The sequence below is a fragment of the Cibotium barometz genome, chromosome 34 (assembly GCF_041138505.1).
Source record: "Cibotium barometz isolate CiBa-2024 chromosome 34, ASM4113850v1, whole genome shotgun sequence".
NCBI classification, from domain to species: Eukaryota; Viridiplantae; Streptophyta; class Polypodiopsida; order Cyatheales; family Cibotiaceae; genus Cibotium; species Cibotium barometz.
The window spans coordinates 48,038,158-48,059,738 of NC_141079.1; the positions used below are offsets into that span (position 1 = coordinate 48,038,158).

Genomic DNA, 21,581 nt, shown 5'->3' on the forward strand with positions numbered 1-21,581 from the left:
AAGAGCATGCAAGACTATTATTGGGCAGAAGCGTGTGCCACAGCGGTGTATGTACTTAATAAGACACCCACAGTAGCCATACATGGAAGTACGCCACCAGAGATGCGGCTTACAGGTTTTAGGCCAGACATTGGACACCTCAAAGTGTTTGGTTGCATAGCTTATGTACATGTGCCTGATGAGAGAAAGTTGGATCCTAAGGCAGAAAAGTGTATTTTTGTTGGGTATGCACAGGATCGCAAGGCATATAAATGTTACAATCCACATACTAGGCAAGTGGTCATCTCACAAGATGTGGTGTTTGATGAACTTGCTAGTTGGTACAAGGCAAAGGATGAGGGTGTCATTGATTCCATTGATGCTGATGTGCATGTGAACTTGCTACAAGCAAGTTCTATTTCTATGTCTGGGGGGCCAGCAGAGTCTGAGAGTAGCACTGTACGTTCATTGTCAGGACGCTTGAGGCATGAGAGTGTGAGCACTGGGAGTAGTGCTGTGGATAAAGGGAAAAAGAAGGTTAAAGGAATTGGCATTACAGGTTATGAGTCATCAAGTTCAGAAAGTTTGGATGAGGAACTTGGCATACCAGTTTTACGCACACCAGGTGCAAGGCAAGATAGATATGTGCCTCCACATGCTAGAGTGATAGGTGTTCAGAGTGACCCGCATTCATTGCGAAGATCCCAAAGGGTAAGGTATCTAGTTGACAGGTTGACATATCATGACTTTGCTATGCATTACGCATATATGACCTCTTTGGTAAAGCATGTGGAACCTACATGCTATACAGAAGCTATTGGGAAGCATGTATGGGAGAAGGCAATGGATGTTGAGATGGATGCATTGGTTCTTAATGAAACATGGGATTTGGTTGCCTTACCCACAAGGAAAAAATATCATTGGTTGCAAATGGGTTTACAAGGTGAAATGCAAGTTAGATGGTTCCATTGAGTGCCATAAAGCGCGATTGGTAGCTAAGGGTTATGCACAAACCCAAGGCTTGGACTATGATGAAACATTTAGTCCAGTTGCAAAGATGGGAACAGTGAGAGCAGTCATTGCTATGGCTGCAGCAAATGGTTGGGAAATGCATCAAATGGATGTGAAAAATGCATTTCTAAATGGTGATCTACAAGAGGAAGTTTATATGGCACAGCCAGAAGGATATGTACACCCGAGGTATCCCACTTATGTATGCAGATTAAAGAAAGCATTATATGGCTTGAAGCAAGCACCTCGTGCTTGGAGTGATAAGATAAGCCGATATCTTATCTCCCTTGGATTTTAGGTTTCTTTAGCAGATTCTTCACTCTATGTGAAGAAAACAGATCATGGGATTGTCTTGCTTTTCATCTATGTGGATGACTTGATTGTCTCACAGGAGATCATGCTACAGATGTTATGCATGTTAAAAAGGCATTGAGTGGGCAGTTTGACATGAAAGACTTGGGTGAATTGAAATATTTTCTTGGGATTGAAGTGATCAAAGACCATGCAGGGACATGGTTAGTGCAACGCCAATATGCATTGGATATGTTGGCAAAATATGGGATGACAGGGTGTAAGCCAATGAGTACACCTTTGGAGCAGAATGTGAAGCTATGGACTGATTTTGGTGAAGAGTTGGATGATCCATCTATGTATAGAAAGATGGTTGGCAGTCTTATTTACATGACTATCACACGCCCGGATCTCGATTACACTGTGGGGCTAGTAAGCCAATTTATGCAGAGCCCCAGAAAACCTCATTTGGATGCGGTGAGACGCATTATGTGATATGTAAAGACCACTGCACATTATGGTCTTCTTTATGAGCATGGTAAAGGCTTGGATGTACATGGCTACAAAGATGTAGATTAGGCAGGTAGCTCGTATGACATGAGGTCTACTAGTGGTTATGCCTTTACATTTGGAAGTGCAGTGGTGAGTTGGAGCAGCAAGAAGCAACCTACTGTTGCTTTATCTAGTACAGAGGATGAATACAGGGGTGCAGCCATTGCTACATGTGAAGGAGTATGGTTAAAGAGTCTCTTGGCTGATTTGGGTGAGCATATTGATGGTGGCAAGGTTTTCATTCATTGTGACAACATGAGCAGCAGTTGGCCAAGCATCTAGTTTTTCATGCACGGACCAAACACATAGAGGTCCACTATCATTTTATCAGAGAGAAGGTGTTGGATGGTACAGTGGATTTGCAGTATGTGAAGACTGAAGAGCAGGTGGCCGACATCTTTACAAAGCCACTTAGCAGGGAGAAGTTTGAGTACTTCCGTGCTATGTTGGGAGTACATGGAATGAGCTTGAGGGGGAGTGTTGAGAGCTTTGATAGCCCAAGTTCATCTACATCTTCATCTATGGTAGTACATCTCATGAGCTTGAGAGGGGCTGTTGAGATTCAAGCTCGATGTCAGCTTGTGCCAGTTGCACTATGTGCTGGCATGTTAGCTAGTAACATGTGTGAAACATAAATGACCACGCCCAGCTGGTCATAGTGTGTGGACATTAGCTAGGGTTAGCAGTTTGTGGACACAACACAGTGTGTGTGTTGTAGATTATGGATTATGGCTTTATGCATTGTGTGAGAAGGGAGATGGCTTCCCTCTATGGTTAGGGTTTGCAATATACATTAGGGTTTTCCCCTGTGTGTGTGTCTCCTCTCCCTCTACCTGTTTTTCATCACCTTAGCCATCATTACATTAGGACTAGGAGATATAGTTTCATCCATCATATTGCATAGAAAGAAAACTCAAAAGAAGCATGGGATGAACTAGAAAAGTTGTTTGGTGCCAACAAACAAAAGAACTCTAAAATTAGTTTGAAAATTAAGGTTTTTGGATGGACCCCTAGTGTGTGGTGGATATCATGGAAGCTTGAGCGGTGGCCCCAGATCCTTCTTCGATGGGATTACTTTACTTCTTGTTTGATCAAGGCTTGGGGCCACCTCAAGCTAGCTATCACCAAGTTACTCCCATCCTTGGAGAGACTTTGTGAGCCCCTGATTTGGAGCCCCTTCTTTACGATGTTGAGTGGTCACCCCATGGGCACTCACTCTCACATTGTATGGGGGCTCGTAAGCACTAACCCCATTTAGTCATTGGTGGGAGAGTGGATCTGATGGGGGTCTCGCACTCATTTTCTTAGTTGGTCCCTATGGTTGAATGACCCTCTCCTCCTTGTGAGGACTCTTGGCCTTCATGATTATTAGTGGCACATAGACCCTCCTCAAATATTCCTAGCACCAATGACTATGGGAGAACTTCGACCTCTGACTCATGTAGGTGAGTGGGAGTGGCAGGACCCCTTCGGCCGGACAACCCAACCACCCCCCTTTTTTCATTACTCGATGAAGGATCCAAAAAATTATGCGATTAATGGTGCCCTAGTATAACGGCAGTGGCAAACCACTGGGCATCCCAAGGATCTAGATTCATGAGATTAATGGCACCTCAATCAGACCATTGGGTATCCCAAGGAATCTCTTCCCGCTTCCACAAGGTCTAAATCTTCCTCTAGAAGTTAGTCCATCACAACCTACTATCGGCACCACTTGGTTGATTGGAGAGCGGTTGACGTAGTGCATGCAATTGCAGCCACCCCACAAAGTTGTAGGCACTGCCTTTCGGACTATTCCAAAGTAGAACATGCCGGGCAAAGGATCTTTTGCCTTTACACCTTGATGCAGACCGCCATGCACTATCATTCAGGGGTAGTAGAGCCGGTTCTTGAATAACATTCATTGCTCGATCTCATGGGGGGAAAAAATATAGTTGACGAGCAAGAATTAATGGACATTTTTGTTCATAAGCACAAAACTAATGTGAAGTGACCTCACAAGAAATTAGGATTAAGTGTGCTAAGAGCTGGTGTGGATTCAAACATAAGATCACATTGAGAGAGTGCACCATTTCAAATCATGGCATTTGTAAAGCTAGAAGATGGCTTATCATTGTTGCTAGGGATCTCTGCTGAGCCATTAAATTGACAGAAGTATAGCTCCTCCAACATGCATGAGTTTGCATTGCATTGGTACAACTACATTATAGTTCAGTTTTAGCACATAGGAGTACCTCTTTCAAAGTTGATGGCACACCCGTGCCTCGAATGCTTTGTTGTGATCTCACTCTCAAAGAGTCTGACATCTTTTCTTTTTTTGTTTCATTTGGCTGTGGAAGATACAAAGTCTTGTTAAGGTTTAGTGAGTATATTAGAATGTGGATCAACACTCTTATCTCTATTTACACACTCTAAATTTAGATGCTTGACACAACCATAACATCATTAGGGTATAATATACTTGATGGTCAGTACTACTATGGTCATCCATCTAGCTAGAGGTAGGAAGGATCACTACTCGGCAATAGATATATGATAAGTTTCGTTTACATACTTCGTATTCATATATGCATCTTTTGAAACAATAATTATTAAAAATTTGATGTGCGTGATTGTTCCAATGGTTTGGATAGCATGACATTACATGTGGAGACTTCAACTTAAAGTTCTACAACAACACACATTATGTTTTTGCATGTTGGTATATCAGAATGACTGTTTGTGAAGATTTTCCTTCATAATTCATGTATATTGTAGGAATTTAGGGCAGGTTAGTAATCGTTGTTGGTTATTCTGTAGATCATGGCTATGTTGAGGACACCTTGGTTCATTTGACAAACACTATGCCCATGTCAAATCTAGTTTTTCTCAATGTTGATGGAGGATTGTTGCTTCTCGCTTTGTAAGTGATGATGCCACATTTCAGAACATGTCAAATGTGACCATGATGTTGATCACACACGTCATGACTTGATAGTAAAGCTGATCACACCTTGTGCGCATTAATGATGCTACATTTCAAAATATGTCAGATGTGACCATGTTGATCACACACATCATGACTTGATAGTAATGTTGATCACACCTAGTGAGTAAACATTGAACACAAAAGCTCACGAGAATTACTATGTGTCTCTAAGGAATATGAAAGTCATAAATAATATAAGGACCATAATCTACATCCTAATAGTGAAAGGTGATATGATATAGTGCATTAAAAAAAACTAGAATGCTTGGGTAGCCTTATCCTCTTGATTGTTTGCACTTGTGCGTTGTCAACATACTTTGAAAGAATGTGTGTCCTTTCGTTCACGTATAAACATCTTGAAACACTTGAATGAAGATGGATAATGCAACCCATACCATTTCTGCAGCATGTCCTCTTTGTATATGCGTGCCTTTCTCAAGTTTATATGAACAACTTATAGAGCTCGAATGAGCATGAACATCAAGGTTATGATTATATTCGACGTGAGGAATTGATGGACATCGACATAGATCTTAGGGTACATCGCAAGGTTGATAATTCCAAATTCATTACCACATTTGAATCTGAGTTACATGTCATTCATCAAGTCATAGGATTTTCATGCTCGTTTGTGTGAGTGAAGTAAAAAAACAACCATACATAAAGTATGGCGGGGAGTTGGCATAGTTCTCCCTAAAATTTTATAAACATAGGAGAAAAAGCCCTTCCCCCATTTCCCAAATAGCACTTTTCGATATCGAAAGTGGACCAAAACACCTTCATGTTGAAGGTGGCCATTAGTCCTACGTATTGATTCATGATACAAAACTCATTTTCAAATGTGGTAATGCATTTGTAATTTTCTAATTTGTAGGGTACTTTTGAATCCCCATCGAACATAAGAACAAGCTTTATGCTCATCAATTGCGGATGTCAGTCTAGCATTGCTTCCAACAAGTACACTTTCAAATTCATGTTCATTTGAGCATTTCAAATATGCTTTACACTACACGAAGTATGCTACCCAAGCACTTACACAAAACATAAAATAATTAAATAATAATAATCTTGTTTTGCAAGCTTCAAAGCATGGAGTGCACCTGGTTTTGATGATGATGATGATGATGTGTGTGTGTGTGTGTGTGTGTGTGTGAGAGAGAGAGAGAGAGAGAGAGAGAGAGAGAGAGAGAGAGATTCTTTACAACATCATAAAACAAGAAAAATTAACACAGAGTGAGAGAGGTAGAAAAATCTTAGCCGTTTGCTCTCCTTTGGCAACGCCTAGTGTGGCCGTGTCCAAACGTTATGCGCCTCTTGTCCCATGTCTTGCACACGACCACCCTCATGCGACCTGTTTGCTGTTGTTGCCGCCTCTGCCTAATGGCCAGCATTGTTGTTGCCTCTAGTGCTAGGCCTTATGGCCACTAACGCTCTGCTGTCACCTTTGCCTCCTTAAGGCTAGCCATAGCACAAGGCCTTAGCGTCTACTGCCACCTCTACCTTATGGCTAGCTTGTGCTATGCAACAGCAGTTGCTTCCTTTTGGCACCTTGCTACACCTGGTGGCCAATGCTTTTTTTTTTCTCCACTTGCTTGATCGCTTAGTTGCCTCTTGCCTTGTAGTGCCTATGGTGGCTCGGCCTTTAACACTCACACACCACCTAGTACTGAGATCTCCACATCGTCTTTTGCTAGCGCCTTCCTCCTCCTCTCTTTGTGGGCATTGTTGTCGCCTTGTTCTCTTTTTGCTACTCTAGCCCTAGCCTAATTTAGAGTAATTTGGGGAGCTTGTTATTTAACGAAATTTAAAAAAATTAATATTTTATTTTTATTACATGCTAGGTGGATTGTTATTTAACGAGTCTATATGACATCTTCTTCCCTAGGCGTTTCTTCTTCTTCCCAATTTCGGTTTGCCAAAGTTACCTATAGCAAATGTTTGGCGGTTTTGATTAACATATCTTGAAGGCAAAGTTAAAAATTAACAAACATACAACCGTGTAGTTTTACTTATAAATATCTTAAAGTGATCGAATAAACATAAATCTGTAAACATACTTGGAAAGGCTGCTAGAGGCATGTCCGCTCTCTATCGATGAACCGCACACCTACGCTTATGATCAATGGAAATCTTGAACCGCACACCTACGCTTATGAACCGCACACCTACGCTTATGATCAATGGAAATCTTGAAGTACCTTTGCAAAAAGGATAGTTACAAATTGGTTAGCACATCTAAATCTGAGTCGCATGTCGTTGTTCAAGTCATACGAATTTTGTGCTTGTTTGTGTGAGTGAAAAAAAAACCATACATAAAGTATGCCGGAGAGTTGGCATAGTCCTCCCCAAAATTTTATAAACAAAGGGAAATATGCCCTTCCTCCATTTTCCAAATAACACTCTCGGTATCGAAAGTGGACCAAAGATACACCTTCAGTGTTGAAAGTGGCCATTAGTTTGTTCAAATATAAAGGAGAGAAAAATACGAATACCTTTTTTAGTATGCGATATTGAAGTCGATGATGCGACGAGTCTCATTATTTGATATTGTTTCGCAATCGCTGATTAATATAAACCTATAACTGCTACCGATGTGCATGAGTTATCTTTGACCTCATAGCCAAAGCTGCAATATGCAAAAAAACATCCAAATCAGGAACAAAATTAAGATGCAGGCAAAGCTTCTCTTGCAAGTGGCTATCGAGATAGCTTTCAGTCAAATAGCTAAGCATAAAGAGGGCATGCTTGAGGAGCTTCTTTCTCGAGATATCATCCCTTGGAGTGCACTGATTACCTTTGGCACTATGGGTACGTATGCCCAATGTGCACGAATGTTAGTCGGGGCACTAGTGGTGTATGAATGAGTCGATTGACTTGATAGTATATTTAACTGACAAATACTAGGTGGCACTTGTGGTTATGGCAACATATACGACAACAGTTACGGGACCAACATGATGGCATTGAGCACAACGTTGTTCAACTACCTAGAGCGTGCTTCGAGATAAAGTAAACCTGAGCAACGTGGAATGACACCCTTGCTAAGATAATAATCCGCCGGGCGCCCACAATGAAGAGTCAAGACTGAAGTTAAGCTCTCAGTAGCACTAAGCAAACTTAAGCTAATAATTATATATATTTATATTATTTATATATAGTAAAAATTAAAATCCTTCTCCTTTTAAAATGAATCGGCCATATTCCTTCTCAAAAAAAAACGAGAAGGAAGCTTTTCCTTCTCAAATTTTTTTGAGCCGACTCGTATTCAATTTGAGCCGGCTTTAGGCTAAGTTGAACCTATTTTTTCCCGAACACTGCTCATAATAATCCGCCGGGCGCCCACAATGAAGAGTCAAGACTGAAGTTAAGCTCTCAGTAGCACTAAGCAAACTTAAGCTAATAATTATATATATTTATATTATTTATATATAGTAAAAATTAAAATCCTTCTCCTTTTAAAATGAATCGGCCATATTCCTTCTCAAAAAAAAACGAGAAGGAAGCTTTTTCTTCTCAAATTTTTTTGAGCCGACTCGTATTCAATTTGAGCCGGCTTTAGGCTAAGTTGAACCTATTTTTTCCCGAACACTGCTCATAATAATCCGCCGGGCGCCCACAATGAAGAGTCAAGACTGAAGTTAAGCTCTCAGTAGCACTAAGCAAACTTAAGCTAATAATTATATATATTTATATTATTTATATATAGTAAAAATTAAAATCCTTCTCCTTTTAAAATGAATCGGCCATATTCCTTCTCAAAAAAAAAACGAGAAGGAAGCTTTTCCTTCTCAAATTTTTTTAGCGACTCGTATTCAATTTGAGCCAGCTTTAGGCTAAGTTGAACCTATTTTTTCCCGAACACTGCAGGCTTGCTTGCTTTTGTGCAAGGGGCTACCCAAGATAAAAATTGTATTTATAGAGTATAAAAGGAGCCAATTCATTGTGACGTTCCGATCAGCCACAATGAACCTCTGCGTGGAGATGACTTGGTGCCCCAAGGCACGCACCGAGCGCTTATGGAAGAGGGACAACCCAAAGAGCAAAGTAAGTGAAACTCCATTTCATCGCCGCAGAGAAAGAAAGCTGCTCTTCTTTGCGTGTTACAGACAAACACAAGGGCCTCAGATCTCCGGCATAAGCTCACCAATTACACCTTCTGGATGGACGGCTGGTAGGGTGCAAGCTGAGTCGAGGCACAAGAAGAAGAAGAAGAAGAAGAAGCGAACAACAATACAAACAGCTGTGATGGTGCTGGTGCTGGGGAGATGCTAAGCGTAGAGGATGCACTCTCTTTCTTGGAAGAAGTGATGCCTCCCCTGCATGCTTCTGTTGAAGACTTTGCATTCCTCTTGCAGAAGTGCAGAAAGGAGAGAAACCTAGCACAGGCGTTGAGCTTGCATGCTTGCATGTGCCAAAGTGGGCTGGATACCCATCCATCACTTGGCAACCACCTTGTCTCTGTGCTGGTGGAAGTAGGAAGCATGTGCTATGCTCAGCAGGTTTTTGATAGACTGGCGTATCGAGATGAGTCTTCGTGGAATTCACTCATCACGGCTTATGTTAGAGGAGGTGAGCCACGACATGCTTTCACACTGTACCAGAAAATGCAGGAATTTGATGCTTTACATCCTGGTTGGTACACTTTTGTGGCCTTACTGAAGGCTTGTGCTGCACTGAAAGATCTGCAAAGAGGCAGCGAATTACATGCTGTGATTGCGAAGAAGGGTTTTCTGGAAAGTGAAGTTTTTGTTGGCAGCACCTTGGTTTATATGTATGCCAAGTGTGGCTCGCTTGCAAAAGCACATGAAGTGCTTGACAAGCTCCTTCTTCGGGATGTGGTCTCATGGACTGCACTCATTGGTGGTTATGTGGAACATGGGCATGGCAGTGAAGCACTCAATTGTGTCAAACAGATGCAACATGAGGGCATCCCTCCAAATGCCTTTACATTTGTCTGTAGCTTGAAAGTATGTGGTAGCATGGGAGCTCGAGACAAAGGCAGAGAAGTACATGCTGATATTACTAGGAAAGGGTTGGAAAGAGACCTCCTTGTTGGCAACACCCTGGTTGATATGTATGCTAAATGTGGCTTGCTTGCAACAGCACAAGAAGTGTTTGACAAGATTTTAGTTCGAACGGTAGTCTCTTGGACTGCGCTTATCACAGCATACACCGAACACGGTCACGGTGAGAAGGCACTTGACTGTTTCCAACATATGCAACTCGAGGGTATCTCTCCTGATGCTTTCACATTTGTTTGCAGTTTGAAAGCTTGTGGCAGCATAGGAGCCATAGTCAAGGGCCAAGAGCTACATGCTGAGATTGCCAGCAAAGGGTTGGAAAGGGAGCTTCTCGTTGGGAGTACCTTGGTCGATATGTATGCTAAATGTGGCTCGCTTGTAGAAGCTCAAGATGTGTTCGACAGGATTCCAGTTCGAGATGTAGTCTTGTGGACTGCACTAATGGCAGGATATGCTGAACACGGGTGTGGTGAGGAGGCACTCAATTGTTTGGAACAGATGCAACATGATGGTTTTTCACTGAATGCTGTTACGTTTGTTTGCATCTTGCAACCTTGTGCCAGCATAGGAGCCAGAGTCAAGGGCCAAGAAATGCATGCTGAGATCACCAGAAAAGGGTTGGGAAAAGAGCTCCTCATTGGCAGCACCCTGGTCGATATGTATGCTAAATGTGGCTTGCTTGCAGAAGCACAGAAGGTGTTTGACAAGCTTCCTGCTCAACAAGTGGTCTTGTGGACTGCACTAATTGCAGGATATGTTGAACATGGGCGTGGTGAGAAAGCACTTGACTGTTTCGAACAGATGCATCATAATGGTATCTCTCCAAATGCTGTAACATTTGTCTGCAGCTTGAAAGCTTGTGGGAGTATAGGAGCCACAGTCAAGGGACAAGAACTACATGCTGAGATTGCCAAAAAAGGCTTGGAAAGAGAGCTCCTTGTTGGCAACACCTTGGTCGATATGTATGCTAAATGTGGCTTGCTTGCAACAGCACAGAAAGTGTTTGACAAGCTTCCAATTCGAGATGTGGTTTCATGGAATGCACTAATTGGAGGATATGTGGAACATGGGCATGGTGAGGAGGCACTCCGCTGTTTTGAACAGATGCAAAGCGAGGGCATCTATCTGAATGCTGTCACATTTGTTGGCAGCTTGAAAGCTTGTGGCAGCATAGGAGCTACTGTTAGGGGCCAAGAAATGCATGCTGAGATTGCCAGAAAAGGGTTGGAAAGAGAACTCCTCGTTGGCAACATCTTGATGGATATGTATGCTAAATGTGGCTTACTTGCAGAAGCACAAGAAGTTTTTGACGAACTTCTAGTTCGAGATGCAATCTCGTGGAATGCACTAATTGCAGCTTATGCCCAGTTTGGAGAAAGTGAAAATGTTGTCCGTATCTTTGACAGAATGATAGGAGAAAGTATAAAGCCATATCTGGTCACATTTGTCAGTGTTCTTAATGCATGCAGTCATGCAGGTTTAGTGAAACAAGGCCTGATGTTCTTTCAGGCCATTAGTAATGACTATGGTTTTATTCCAACTCTTGAGCATTACAGTTGCATGGTTGATCTCCTTGGCCGTGCAGGTCATATAGACAAGGCAGTAGCGATGATCAGGAAGATGCCTTTACATCCTGATATTGTGGTGTGGCATACTGTGTTGGGGGCTTGTCGAAAGTGGGGCAATGTGGAGCTTGGAAGACATGCGTTTGAACATGCAGTTGGATATGATGAAAAAGATGCCGCAGTTTATATATGTATGTATAACATGTATGCAAATGCTGCCATGCCAGCGGAAGCCAACAAGGTTGAGGCAATGAGAATTGAAAAACAAGCATCGAGAAAGCAATAGCCATTATCGCCTTATTCTTGATACCTGGGTGCCAGAATGATGGAGAAAGAGATGAGGTGGAGGAGCATGAAAATGAGTCGGATGAGGTTTGCATGTGTTATTAATGTGAGAGTTTGTTGCTTTAAGCAAGATGGTGATACTAGAAGAAAAGTTAAAGATTGGTCAAGTTTCAAACCTAGGGAGAATTTCTCATGGAAGTGAAAATGAAGTCCAATATTGCACATGAGGACTTGCATGCAAACAAGGAGAATCTCTCAATAAGGAGGACTTTCATGCAGACCAGTGCACTAGCAAGGTTGCTACACACCAACAGGTATGTAGCCCAACAGGCTCTTGTTGGTATTGTTGTTGCTTTATGGCCACAAGTTGTAATTCCTTTGGGTGGAAGAGAAAGTTGCCTTCAGGCAGGTACCAAATTGCAACTACATAAGGTTCTACTTGAGAAAAAAAATGCAGGGGTTGTTACAAAGTATCCTTGAGTAGACAATGAACTTGGACTGAGTGAGTCGAATGATGTGTTTCCATCTCTCTTCATTGCCATGGTTGCACAAGGAGGAGTTACACATTCATTTATCACTGTAAGCAGTGCATCTGTTCAGAAGTGTGTGTTGATGGGAGCAGTTTCCTTGTCCTATCTTGTGGTATAGTTAGGGGAGCTTGCTTCTTGGTTGGGCGTTGAGTTTGATGTGCCTTCTGGGGTGGTTTGAGAGTTGGCTTTTGCTCTGTGTGGGTTTTCTTTGGTAGCCGTGTTGTCCATAAGTTTACCTGCCAGACAACAGTACTGAAGGTTTGTAAAGGACAAACAAATCCATCGGAGAGAGAGAGAGAGAGAGAGAGAGAGAGAGACCTAGTGCTGTGTCTTGGGACAATCCCGAAGGCAATGACATTGAGACTCATGTGGATGTGAGGTTTAGAATTCCAATAACGCTCCCTCCCTATTGAGATAACTAGTGCTACGACAAACATTGATGACCCGCCAAGGTGATAGCTTGCGCACTTATGTCACTGGTATGGTTGGGGAAATTATGATTGATATACCACCAGTGGATGACAGGCTGTGTGACAGTTACTTTGGAGTACTAGAGTTATGGTATAGTTATAGTGTCAGCTCATATAGTCGGATTCACACTATTAACCGACCATTGTATGTTATTGTAGGAGAAAACTTTCCCTTTATGTATGTTCTCTTATCTTTTAGTTATAAGGTTGTAGAGAAGAGAAGAAGATAGAAGAAAATTCAGTTAGTTATCCATCTCTCTTGTGTCTTGCACTCTCTTGGGTATGTGTGTTTGCTTGCAAGGAACTCAAGCTCTCTCTCTCATTCAGATTCTCTTTATGGTATCAGAGCTCCAGTTCGTGTGAGAGCTAAGGAGGCAAGAACAAGCAAGGAAGGAAGCGGTACACGGTTAAGAGCATCATCATCTCTTTTTTTTCTTGGTTTAGGTACAACACTCCCTCGGTAGCTCCGAGACCTACACATCTCCGATTGAGGAGTTGTCTTTGCAGGCTTGAAGATGCTTACGTGGTACACAATACTCTGTACTACAGTTTTACGGTTAGATTCGCATTTTGGACATGTTTCGGTCTTTGTTTTGTTATTGCAAGGTATTTTATCTAATGATTCATCTTATCGTGCAAGGCTTGTTCACCAAGTATAGCAATGCTTGCTGGGTTGACAAAAAATACAAACTTGTTAGCTATCAAGGTAAAGCACTTTATACACTAAATACGTATACACACACACACACACACACACACACACACACACACATTATCGCATTTCAAGTTGTTGGAGAGCTTTGGTACACTCTCTCTAGAAAAATTTCAAGACCAAGGAATTCTTCCTTGGAAAAACATGTCTTCCTAGTGATACAAATTTAAGAAATCATAACTTCGATTTTTGTACTTCAGCACTTTATAACATGTTAAAGCTCTAAGCATCTCGATATTTCATGTATATCACTTTCATACTGACTACATAGCATCTTACACTTTCATACTGACTACATAGCATCTTACACTTATATAGCAACATGAAAATGTTTAGCAACTTGTTAAAGGTCTAAGCATCATGATATTGAATGTATAGCACTTTCATATTGAACACCATATTAAAGTTCTAAGCTTCCGGATTTTGAGTATATAGCAACATGAAAATGTTCAACATGTTAAAGCTTTAAGCATCCTGATATTGAATGTATTGCACTTTCATAATACTGAGTGCATAGCATCTTGCACTTTCATATTGTGTACATAACATCTTGCACTTTCATTGAGTACATAGCATTCTCTGCATAGCAAAATAGACTACTCTAATTGAAATGCTAACCCAAATGTTGTTGGCTTTGCCCATACATAGTTCTCTCTTTGAGACTTTGCATCCCAACCAGCTAATGTTGTCCTTGCAATCTTTCAAGGATCTTCACTGCTTTCTCAGGCGTATATATAAGTCATTACCGATCCCAAAATGCAAGTTTTTTGACAAATGCTTATATAGATGACACAAACTTCAACTACAAGACCTCTTGCTTTGAAACTTCGAAATCTATTATGATGGGAAGATCCTAAAGATGATGACTATACCAATCTAAAGCCCAAGGTTAAGAAACAACCAAAACACATAACAATCATCACTAAAAATGCTACTACCATTCCAAGAGAAACATGATGCTTTCATTGTGTTATAGGCATAATTATTTGAGTGAACTGCATACACTATGGTCTCCCATGTCCCTAGCCACCAACAACCCATTGTCTTTAAGTGTTTGTCAGATGTTGGAAGTTAACAAAGAAATGTTCACTGTAAGGGGTTTTGGGGTCTAAACTAAAGGGGCTTTCACATAAACATCTACCACATGATTGGCTTTAGAATAGAGTTACCTGTCTAAAACCTTTCCAACACATGCAACCCATCTACCACTCGATAAATGGGTTGGCGACCCCTTTCAAGCACATGAAACCCTTCAGGACATGGACCATTCTAAACCCTTTCCAACATGCATCCCAAGAACCACATGATTGGCTCTAAAATGAGTTTCTTTTCTAAAACATTTCCAACATAGAATAGAGTTGCATTTCTAAAACCTTTCCACAACACATGCAACCCATCTACCACTATTAGAGAAATGGGTTGTGACTGCCTACGGGCGCATAGGCGAGTTGGTAGAACTATTGGGTCTCATTGTGGGGACCCGAGTTCAATGCCATCAAGCTATGTGGCAGGGATACTGTGTTGACGGTATATATATATCTACCCGCAAACAAAGAAAAGTGTTGTGCCCACCACGAGGACTGTTGCCACCCACCATGAAGCCCTTGAGGACGGTTGCCATTCTAAACCCTTTCCAACCTTTGCCCTGATAAATGAAGGCTTGCCCAATGCCAGCATCTAAACCCTTGGATGGATAACATAAGGTATTAACAAAGAGATGATCCAGACGAGCATATAAAACCTACTCCACCGAAAACACACAAGACCCATGGATGGTTAATACACTCGACTTGCACAATGCAAGATCATTTACAGTAGTGATTGCATTTCTGTTCGAACCCAACATTTAGATCTTTTTCTCTGGTCAGGGTTTCTCCATCACAAGGTGAGCTCTTGCTCTTTGTAGTGCTTGCTTTTCTTCTTGTCGGATGCGTGGTCACCTGGAATCGCACAAAGCAATTGGGAAGTCTAGTTTATAGGCAGACAGGCATAGTTAGGGTTTCAGAAAACTCTACATAAGTAGAGCAGGCATCATTTCCGGAAAACCCTCACTCCATTTCTTTCTATGCAAATTAGGGTCTCATCTAAAATTTCGAAGTGATTTAAATACACAAGAACGGATGCTCTTCTCACCAAGGGCTTTTTGAAAACCTAAATGCAGAACCAGACAAGGTATCTCAACACGAATGAAGCTAAATTGCGTGCTCTTTTCATCTAGGATTCAAAACCCTAAATTCAGGATCAAGTATATTAGGTTTCATCCCGGGTTTCCGAATGAATTAAAACAGGAAGCCTGCGCATCTAGAGTCTTTCGAAACTGATTAGGGTTTAGGAGAACACTACCGTGTCAACAATGGGATGATTGCACCTTGGATTTGGTGTTTTTGAATCGGAAAGCTTGGATTTCATGGCTGATGATGATGCAGATTCTGTTGCTCTGCGAGGGCGATCTGACGATTGCGCATTCATTGTGTGGAGAAGAAACCTATGGCTCATGGACGGCCTGTAACGCGTAGCTTCGTTTTTTTAAAAGCAAACGAAGGGGTCTTTGGAGCTCTGGGCCAAGGAGCACGAAGGCCTACAAAGAAGGGCTTAAAGCCCGTGAAGAGAAGGCGCAGCAGAAAGGTCAGAGCTTTGGAAAGCGAGAGGGAAAGCAATAAAAGAAAGCCCCTGCCGCAGATTGCACACTCTGCAGAGTGTTTCAGGAGTCCCCTTCCTGACTTTGGGGGCACGTGGGGGAGATGGCTTCTTGTCCCAAGGCATATAACAAGCGTTTAAGGAAGGAAGATTCTTCCCAATTGTCGGACAAGTCAAAGATCAAAGAAAGTAAAATCTCATTCGATCTTTGCAGAGAAAGAAAGCTGCTCTGCGTTGGTTCCTTTACTCGTTACAGACAAATCCGACGGCCCCAAATCTCCGGCAGAAACTCAACAGGGAGTTGTCTTGAATGCACAGCACAGGTAGAGCCTTGTGCGATGGAGGCACAGGAAGATAAAGAAGAAGTGAACAAGAGCAGTGGTGGTGGTAAGGCGCTCGCTTCAAGTTGGGTTCAAGACCTTGTGTGATGGGGGCACAAATAGAAGGACAAAGTGAACAATCACAAGAGCAGCAGTGGTGGATGCTAAACTCTCTTGTTTGGAAGGAGGGATGCTGCCCCTGCAACCTTCTGTTGAGGACTTTGCTTCCCTCTTGATCAAGTGCAGAAAGGAGAGGAACCTATTACAGGCACTCCGCTTGCATGCCTACATGCACCAAAAGGGACTGGACACCCATGCATCACTTGGGAACCACCTCATCTTGCTGCTGTTGGAAGTTGTAAGCATGTGCCATGCCCAGCAGGTTTTTGACAGGCTGGTGTCTCGGAATGAGTGGTCGTGGAATTCGGTCATTGTAGGTTATATTAAACAAGGTGAGTCACGGCATGCGCTCACCTTGTACCAGAAAATGCAGGAGGATGATTCTCTACATCCTAGTGGATATGCTTTTGTGTCCTTATTGAAGGCTTGCACTGCGCTGAAAGATCTGGAAGGAGGCTGCGAATTACATGCTGAGATTGCGAGAAAGGGGTTGCTGGAAAGAAACATTTTCATTGGCAGCACCTTGGTTGATATGTATGCCAAATGTGGTTCCCTTGTAAAAGCACAGGAAGTGTTTGACAAGCTACCTGTGCGAGATGTGGTTTCATGGAATGCACTAATTGCAGGATATGCTGAACATGGGTGTGGCGAGGAGGCACTCTACTGTTTTGAAGAGATGCAACTTGCGGGCATCTCTTGGAATGCTGTCACACTTGTTTGTGGCTTGAAAGCTTGTAGCAGCATAGGAGCTGCAACCAAGGGGCAAGAAATGCATGCTGAGATTGCTAGACTAGGGTTGGAAAGAGACCATGCCATTGGCAACACCTTGGTTGATATGTATGCGAAATGTGGCTCGCTTGTGACAGCACAAGAAGTGTTTGACAAGCTTCCATTTCGAGATGTGGTTTCTTGGAATGCACTAATGGCAGGATATACGGAACAAGGTCGCAGTGAGGAGGCACTCTACTGTTTCGAACAGATGCAACAGGAAGGTCTCTCTCTGAGTACTGTTACATCTGTTTGCGTGTTGAAAGCTTGTAGCAGAGAAGGAGCTACAGTCAAAGGCCGACAAATACATGCTGAGATTGTCAAAAAAGGGTTGGAAAGTGAGCTCCTCATTGGCAGCACCTTGGTTGATATGTATTCTAAATGTGGCTTGGTTACAACAGCACAGGAAGTGTTCAACAAGCTTTCAGTTCGAGATGTGGTCTCATGGACTGCACTAATGTCAGGATATGCCGAATATGGGTGTGGTGAGGAGGCATTGGATTGTTTGGAACAGATGCAACACGAGGGTATATCTTTGAATGTCGTCACGTTTGTTTGCAGCTTGAAGGCTTGTGGCAGCATAGGTGCCACAATTAAGGGCCAAGAAATGCATGCTGAGATTGCCAAAAAAGGGTTGGAAAGGGAACTCCTCATTGGCAACACCTTGGTCGATGTGTATGCTAAATGTGGCTTGCTTGCAACGGCACAGGAAGTGTTTGACAAGCTTCCAGTTCGAGACATTATCTCATGGAATGCACTAATCATAGGATATGTGGATCACGGGCATGGTGATGAGGCACTTCATTGTTTTGAACAGATGCAACATGAAAGCATCTATCCAAACGCTGTAACATTTTTTTCCAGCTTGAAGGCTTGTGGCAGCATAGGAGTCTTTCTCAAGGGCCAAGAAATGCATGCTGAGATTGCCAAAAAGGGGCTAGAAACAGAGCTCCTGGTTGGCAATATGTTGATTGATATGTATGCTAAATGTAGCTTGCTTGCAGAAGCACAAGAAGTGTTTGATAAACTTCCAGTTCGAGATGTGATTTCGTGGAATGCACTTATTGCAGGATATGTTGAACACGGACGTGGTGAGCAGGCACTTGACTGTTTTGAACAGATGCAACATGAGGGGACCTCTCCAAATGCTTTCACGCTTGTTTGCAGCTTGAGAGTTTGTGGTAGCATAGGAGCCCCTGACAAGGGCAGAGAAGTACATGCTGAGATTGCTAGAAAAGGCCTGGAAAGAGAGCTGCTCATTGGCAACACCTTGGTCGATATGTATGCCAAATGTGACTGTTTTGCAACAGCGCAGGAAGTTTTTAACAAGCTTCCAGTTCGAGATGTCGTCTCTTGGACTGCACTACTAGCAGGATATGCAGAACACGAGCGTGGTGAGGAGGCACTCTACTGTTTCAAACAGATGCAACATGATGGCATCTCTTTGAATGCTGTCACATTTGTTTGCAGCTTGAAAGCCTGTGGCAGCTTAGGAGCCACATTCAAGGGCCAAGAAATACATGCTGAGATTGCCAGAAAAGGTTTGGAAAGAGACCTCCTCATTGGTAACACCTTGGTTGATATGTATGCTAAATGTGGCTGGCTTGCAACAGCACAAGAAGTGTTTGACAAGCTTCCAGTTCAAGACGTGGTCTCGTGGAATGCACTAATTGCAGGATATGCAGAACATGGGTGTGGTGAGGAGGCACTCTTTTGTCTGGAGCAGTTGCAATGTGAGGGCATCCATCTGAATGCTGTCACATTTGTTTGCAGCTTGAAAGCTTGTGGCAGCATAGGCGCCACTGTCAAGGGCCGAGAAACACATACTGAGATTGCCACAAAAGGGTTGGAAAGAGAGCTCCTTGTTGGCAACATCTTAATTGATATGTATGCGAAATGTGGCTTGCTTGCAGAAGCGCAAGAAGTGTTTGACAAGCTTCAAGTTCGAGACTTGATCTCATGGAATGCTCTAATTGCAGGATATGCCCAGCTTGGAGAGAGTGAAAAAGTTTTTCATATCTTTGAAAGTATGAGAGGAGAACATAAGAAGCCAAATCTGGTCACATTCCTCAGTGTTCTCAATGCATGCAGTCATGCAGGTCTAGTGGATAAGGGCCAGATGTACTTTGAGGCCATTAGCAATGACTATGGTATCATCCAAACTCCTGAGCACTACTCTTGCATGGTTGATCTTCTTGGCCGAGCAGGTCATATAGACAAGGCGGTAGCCATGATCAGGAAAATGCCGTCGCATCCTGGTATTGTGGCATGGCATACTGTGTTGGGGGCTTGTCGAAAGTGGGGCAACGTGGAGCTTGGAAGACTTGCCTTCGAACATGCAATGCGATTGGATGAGAAGGGCACAGCAGCTTATCTATGCATGTTTAATATCTATGCAGATGCCTCCATGCAGGAGGAAGCGAACAAGGTTGAGGTAATGAGAGTAGAAAATGACGCATTGAGAAGCCATGACATAATTAGGGATCAGATGCCCGTGGAGTCGTGCATTCCTTTTTGGTTGGGAATAAAAGACATTTCAAAAGGGCAAACATGTATGCAAACCTAGGAATTTTTCCCCTTAAAATGTTGAAGGAAAGTTATGCCTGAGGATTGGTCTGAGGTTTGCATTGAGTCTGCATGACGCGTGAGCTACCTTAGAGGCACTCCCAACAGCCACGAAAGAGTATATATGAGGTCTGCCAACAGCCTTGAAGAGTGTATATGGATATGATAAACTTTGCTGGGGGAGTGGCAATGCTCTCAATGGCCTGCTTACATCCCGTGGATAAGCTCCTACTTCAGATTGGTGGAAGTCAAAGGAGTCCAAGGAGGCTGGCCACAAAGTCCAGTGGTGCGTTGGTCGGAGTGTAAGGCTGGTGTCATTCTCCTCATTATAAGCTGATGGTTCCACTTCCATCGCCCAAGCAACTATGCCCTAGGTAATGAAATGGGACTCATGGTGATCCAACATGACAGCGGAAGGATTTGCTACCAAACATGCTGGGCCTTCGGCTAGTCCTAAAGCCCATATCCGCTTGTCTCCTCCTATGCCCCGTAGTGGTAGCATATGCTGCTGCCATGAGTGGTCCGTGATCCCAAGCAAGACAAGTTCTGCCCCAAGTCATCTTGGGCGGTGAGCCACGAGAAAGAGATCTTACGGGGGTGAAAGTGTTGGTGATCAGGCAACTAGAGAGACTCCAGCTATGGAGGGTGAAAAACATCCATTGTGGTGAATGGATGAGAGAGAGAGAGACAGAGATGTGACAATGCTCAAATGATAGAGACAATGGTTGCAGCATGTACAATGATAATAGATTGGTATGACTCAAGGTACAATGCTTCTTTTGTAGGCTAGAGAACAGTGTTATCTTTTAACACATGCAAAGGTCGGGTGACACATGGCACACTTACCTTATCCACTCATAAGTGTGGTTTCACACACATACACATATAGATGAGTGTTCACACCCTTTTAGGGGATGTTCACACATAGATGCAAGTAGGTTCACAAACGAGATGAACACTCACGTGAAGCTCATAATACCCCCAACAAACCCCCCTAGTTGGAGGTGCTTTAAGATTATTTGCCTCTATGACAATTTTTTCTCTAAACCAAAACTCATGACAAGGATGAGACCTATGATAGGTATGACGACCATGTAGGTGTGCAAGAAAGGTTTGCACTCATAATGGAGTACACACATGGTTTGCACTCCTGATGGAGTACACACACAGCTTCTCAAGAGAGAGAGCTCACCATGAAAGTTTGCTCTAGGCAAGAAGATAACCAAAATGGTAAATAATATGTCAAAAAGATACAATGTTCATGAGCCCTATGCCTAATATAGACCAAAGCTCCCAAACATACACATGTGAATGATCCCAAGCTTCAAGTGTAAGTTCCATCTCCCATGTTATGTGCATACCAAATCACCTTCATTACAAACCATCCCCTCTTATAATGATTTCGTCCTCGAAATCAAAAGGTGGTTGTGCAAAAAGAAAATTTAAAAAAATAATAAATACAAAGGCTATATACAAAATCCCAATACATAAACAAGTGTCACGATCACAGAGAACCAATACAAATACATGAATCTTATGATCCCTAGGATCAAATGTAAAAGATAAAGGACTCTTGTCGATCATGAGGCTAGGCGGGTATCTTCCATGATTAAATGGAAAAGATATGAGCATCGCTCTGAAGATGAGGTAATCCATACAACTGCGACCGCATGAATGAAATGTAAATCCAAGCCATGTAGACTCCAAAGCAATGGCTCTCGAACCGCCTAGATCGAATGGGAAATATAGAGCCAATGTTGGTGACGCAACTGGTCAATCTCCTTGGA

General features: G+C 42.7%; 2 protein-coding genes across 3 annotated transcripts; both read left to right on the forward strand.

The window, feature by feature from the left end:
- The first annotated feature begins 8,764 nt into the window (after positions 1-8,764).
- LOC147619124 (pentatricopeptide repeat-containing protein At1g03540-like) lies at positions 8,765-12,152 on the forward strand. Its single transcript, XM_086774419.1, has 8 exons — positions 8,765-9,055; positions 9,157-9,875; positions 10,065-10,286; positions 10,386-10,481; positions 10,671-10,765; positions 10,814-11,568; positions 11,709-11,759; positions 11,853-12,152. The coding sequence occupies exons 1-8, from the start codon at positions 8,765-8,767 to the stop codon at positions 12,150-12,152; spliced, it is 2,529 nt and encodes an 842-aa protein (XP_086630545.1).
- Positions 12,153-15,142: 2,990 nt separating this feature from the next.
- On the forward strand, positions 15,143-20,959 carry LOC147619125 (pentatricopeptide repeat-containing protein At2g39620-like). 2 transcript variants are annotated; one of them, XM_086774313.1, is made up of 2 exons: positions 15,143-15,269; positions 15,811-20,959. In XM_086774313.1, exon 2 carries the CDS (start codon positions 16,532-16,534, stop codon positions 19,793-19,795), a length of 3,264 nt encoding a protein of 1,087 aa, XP_086630439.1. In that variant the 5' UTR covers positions 15,143-15,269; positions 15,811-16,531; the 3' UTR covers positions 19,796-20,959. The 2 variants fall into 2 exon arrangements, with proteins under 2 accessions (XP_086630439.1, XP_086630440.1); XM_086774314.1 differs by lacking the exon at positions 15,143-15,269 and adding an exon at positions 15,459-15,556.
- The last annotated feature ends 622 nt before the right edge of the window (positions 20,960-21,581 follow it).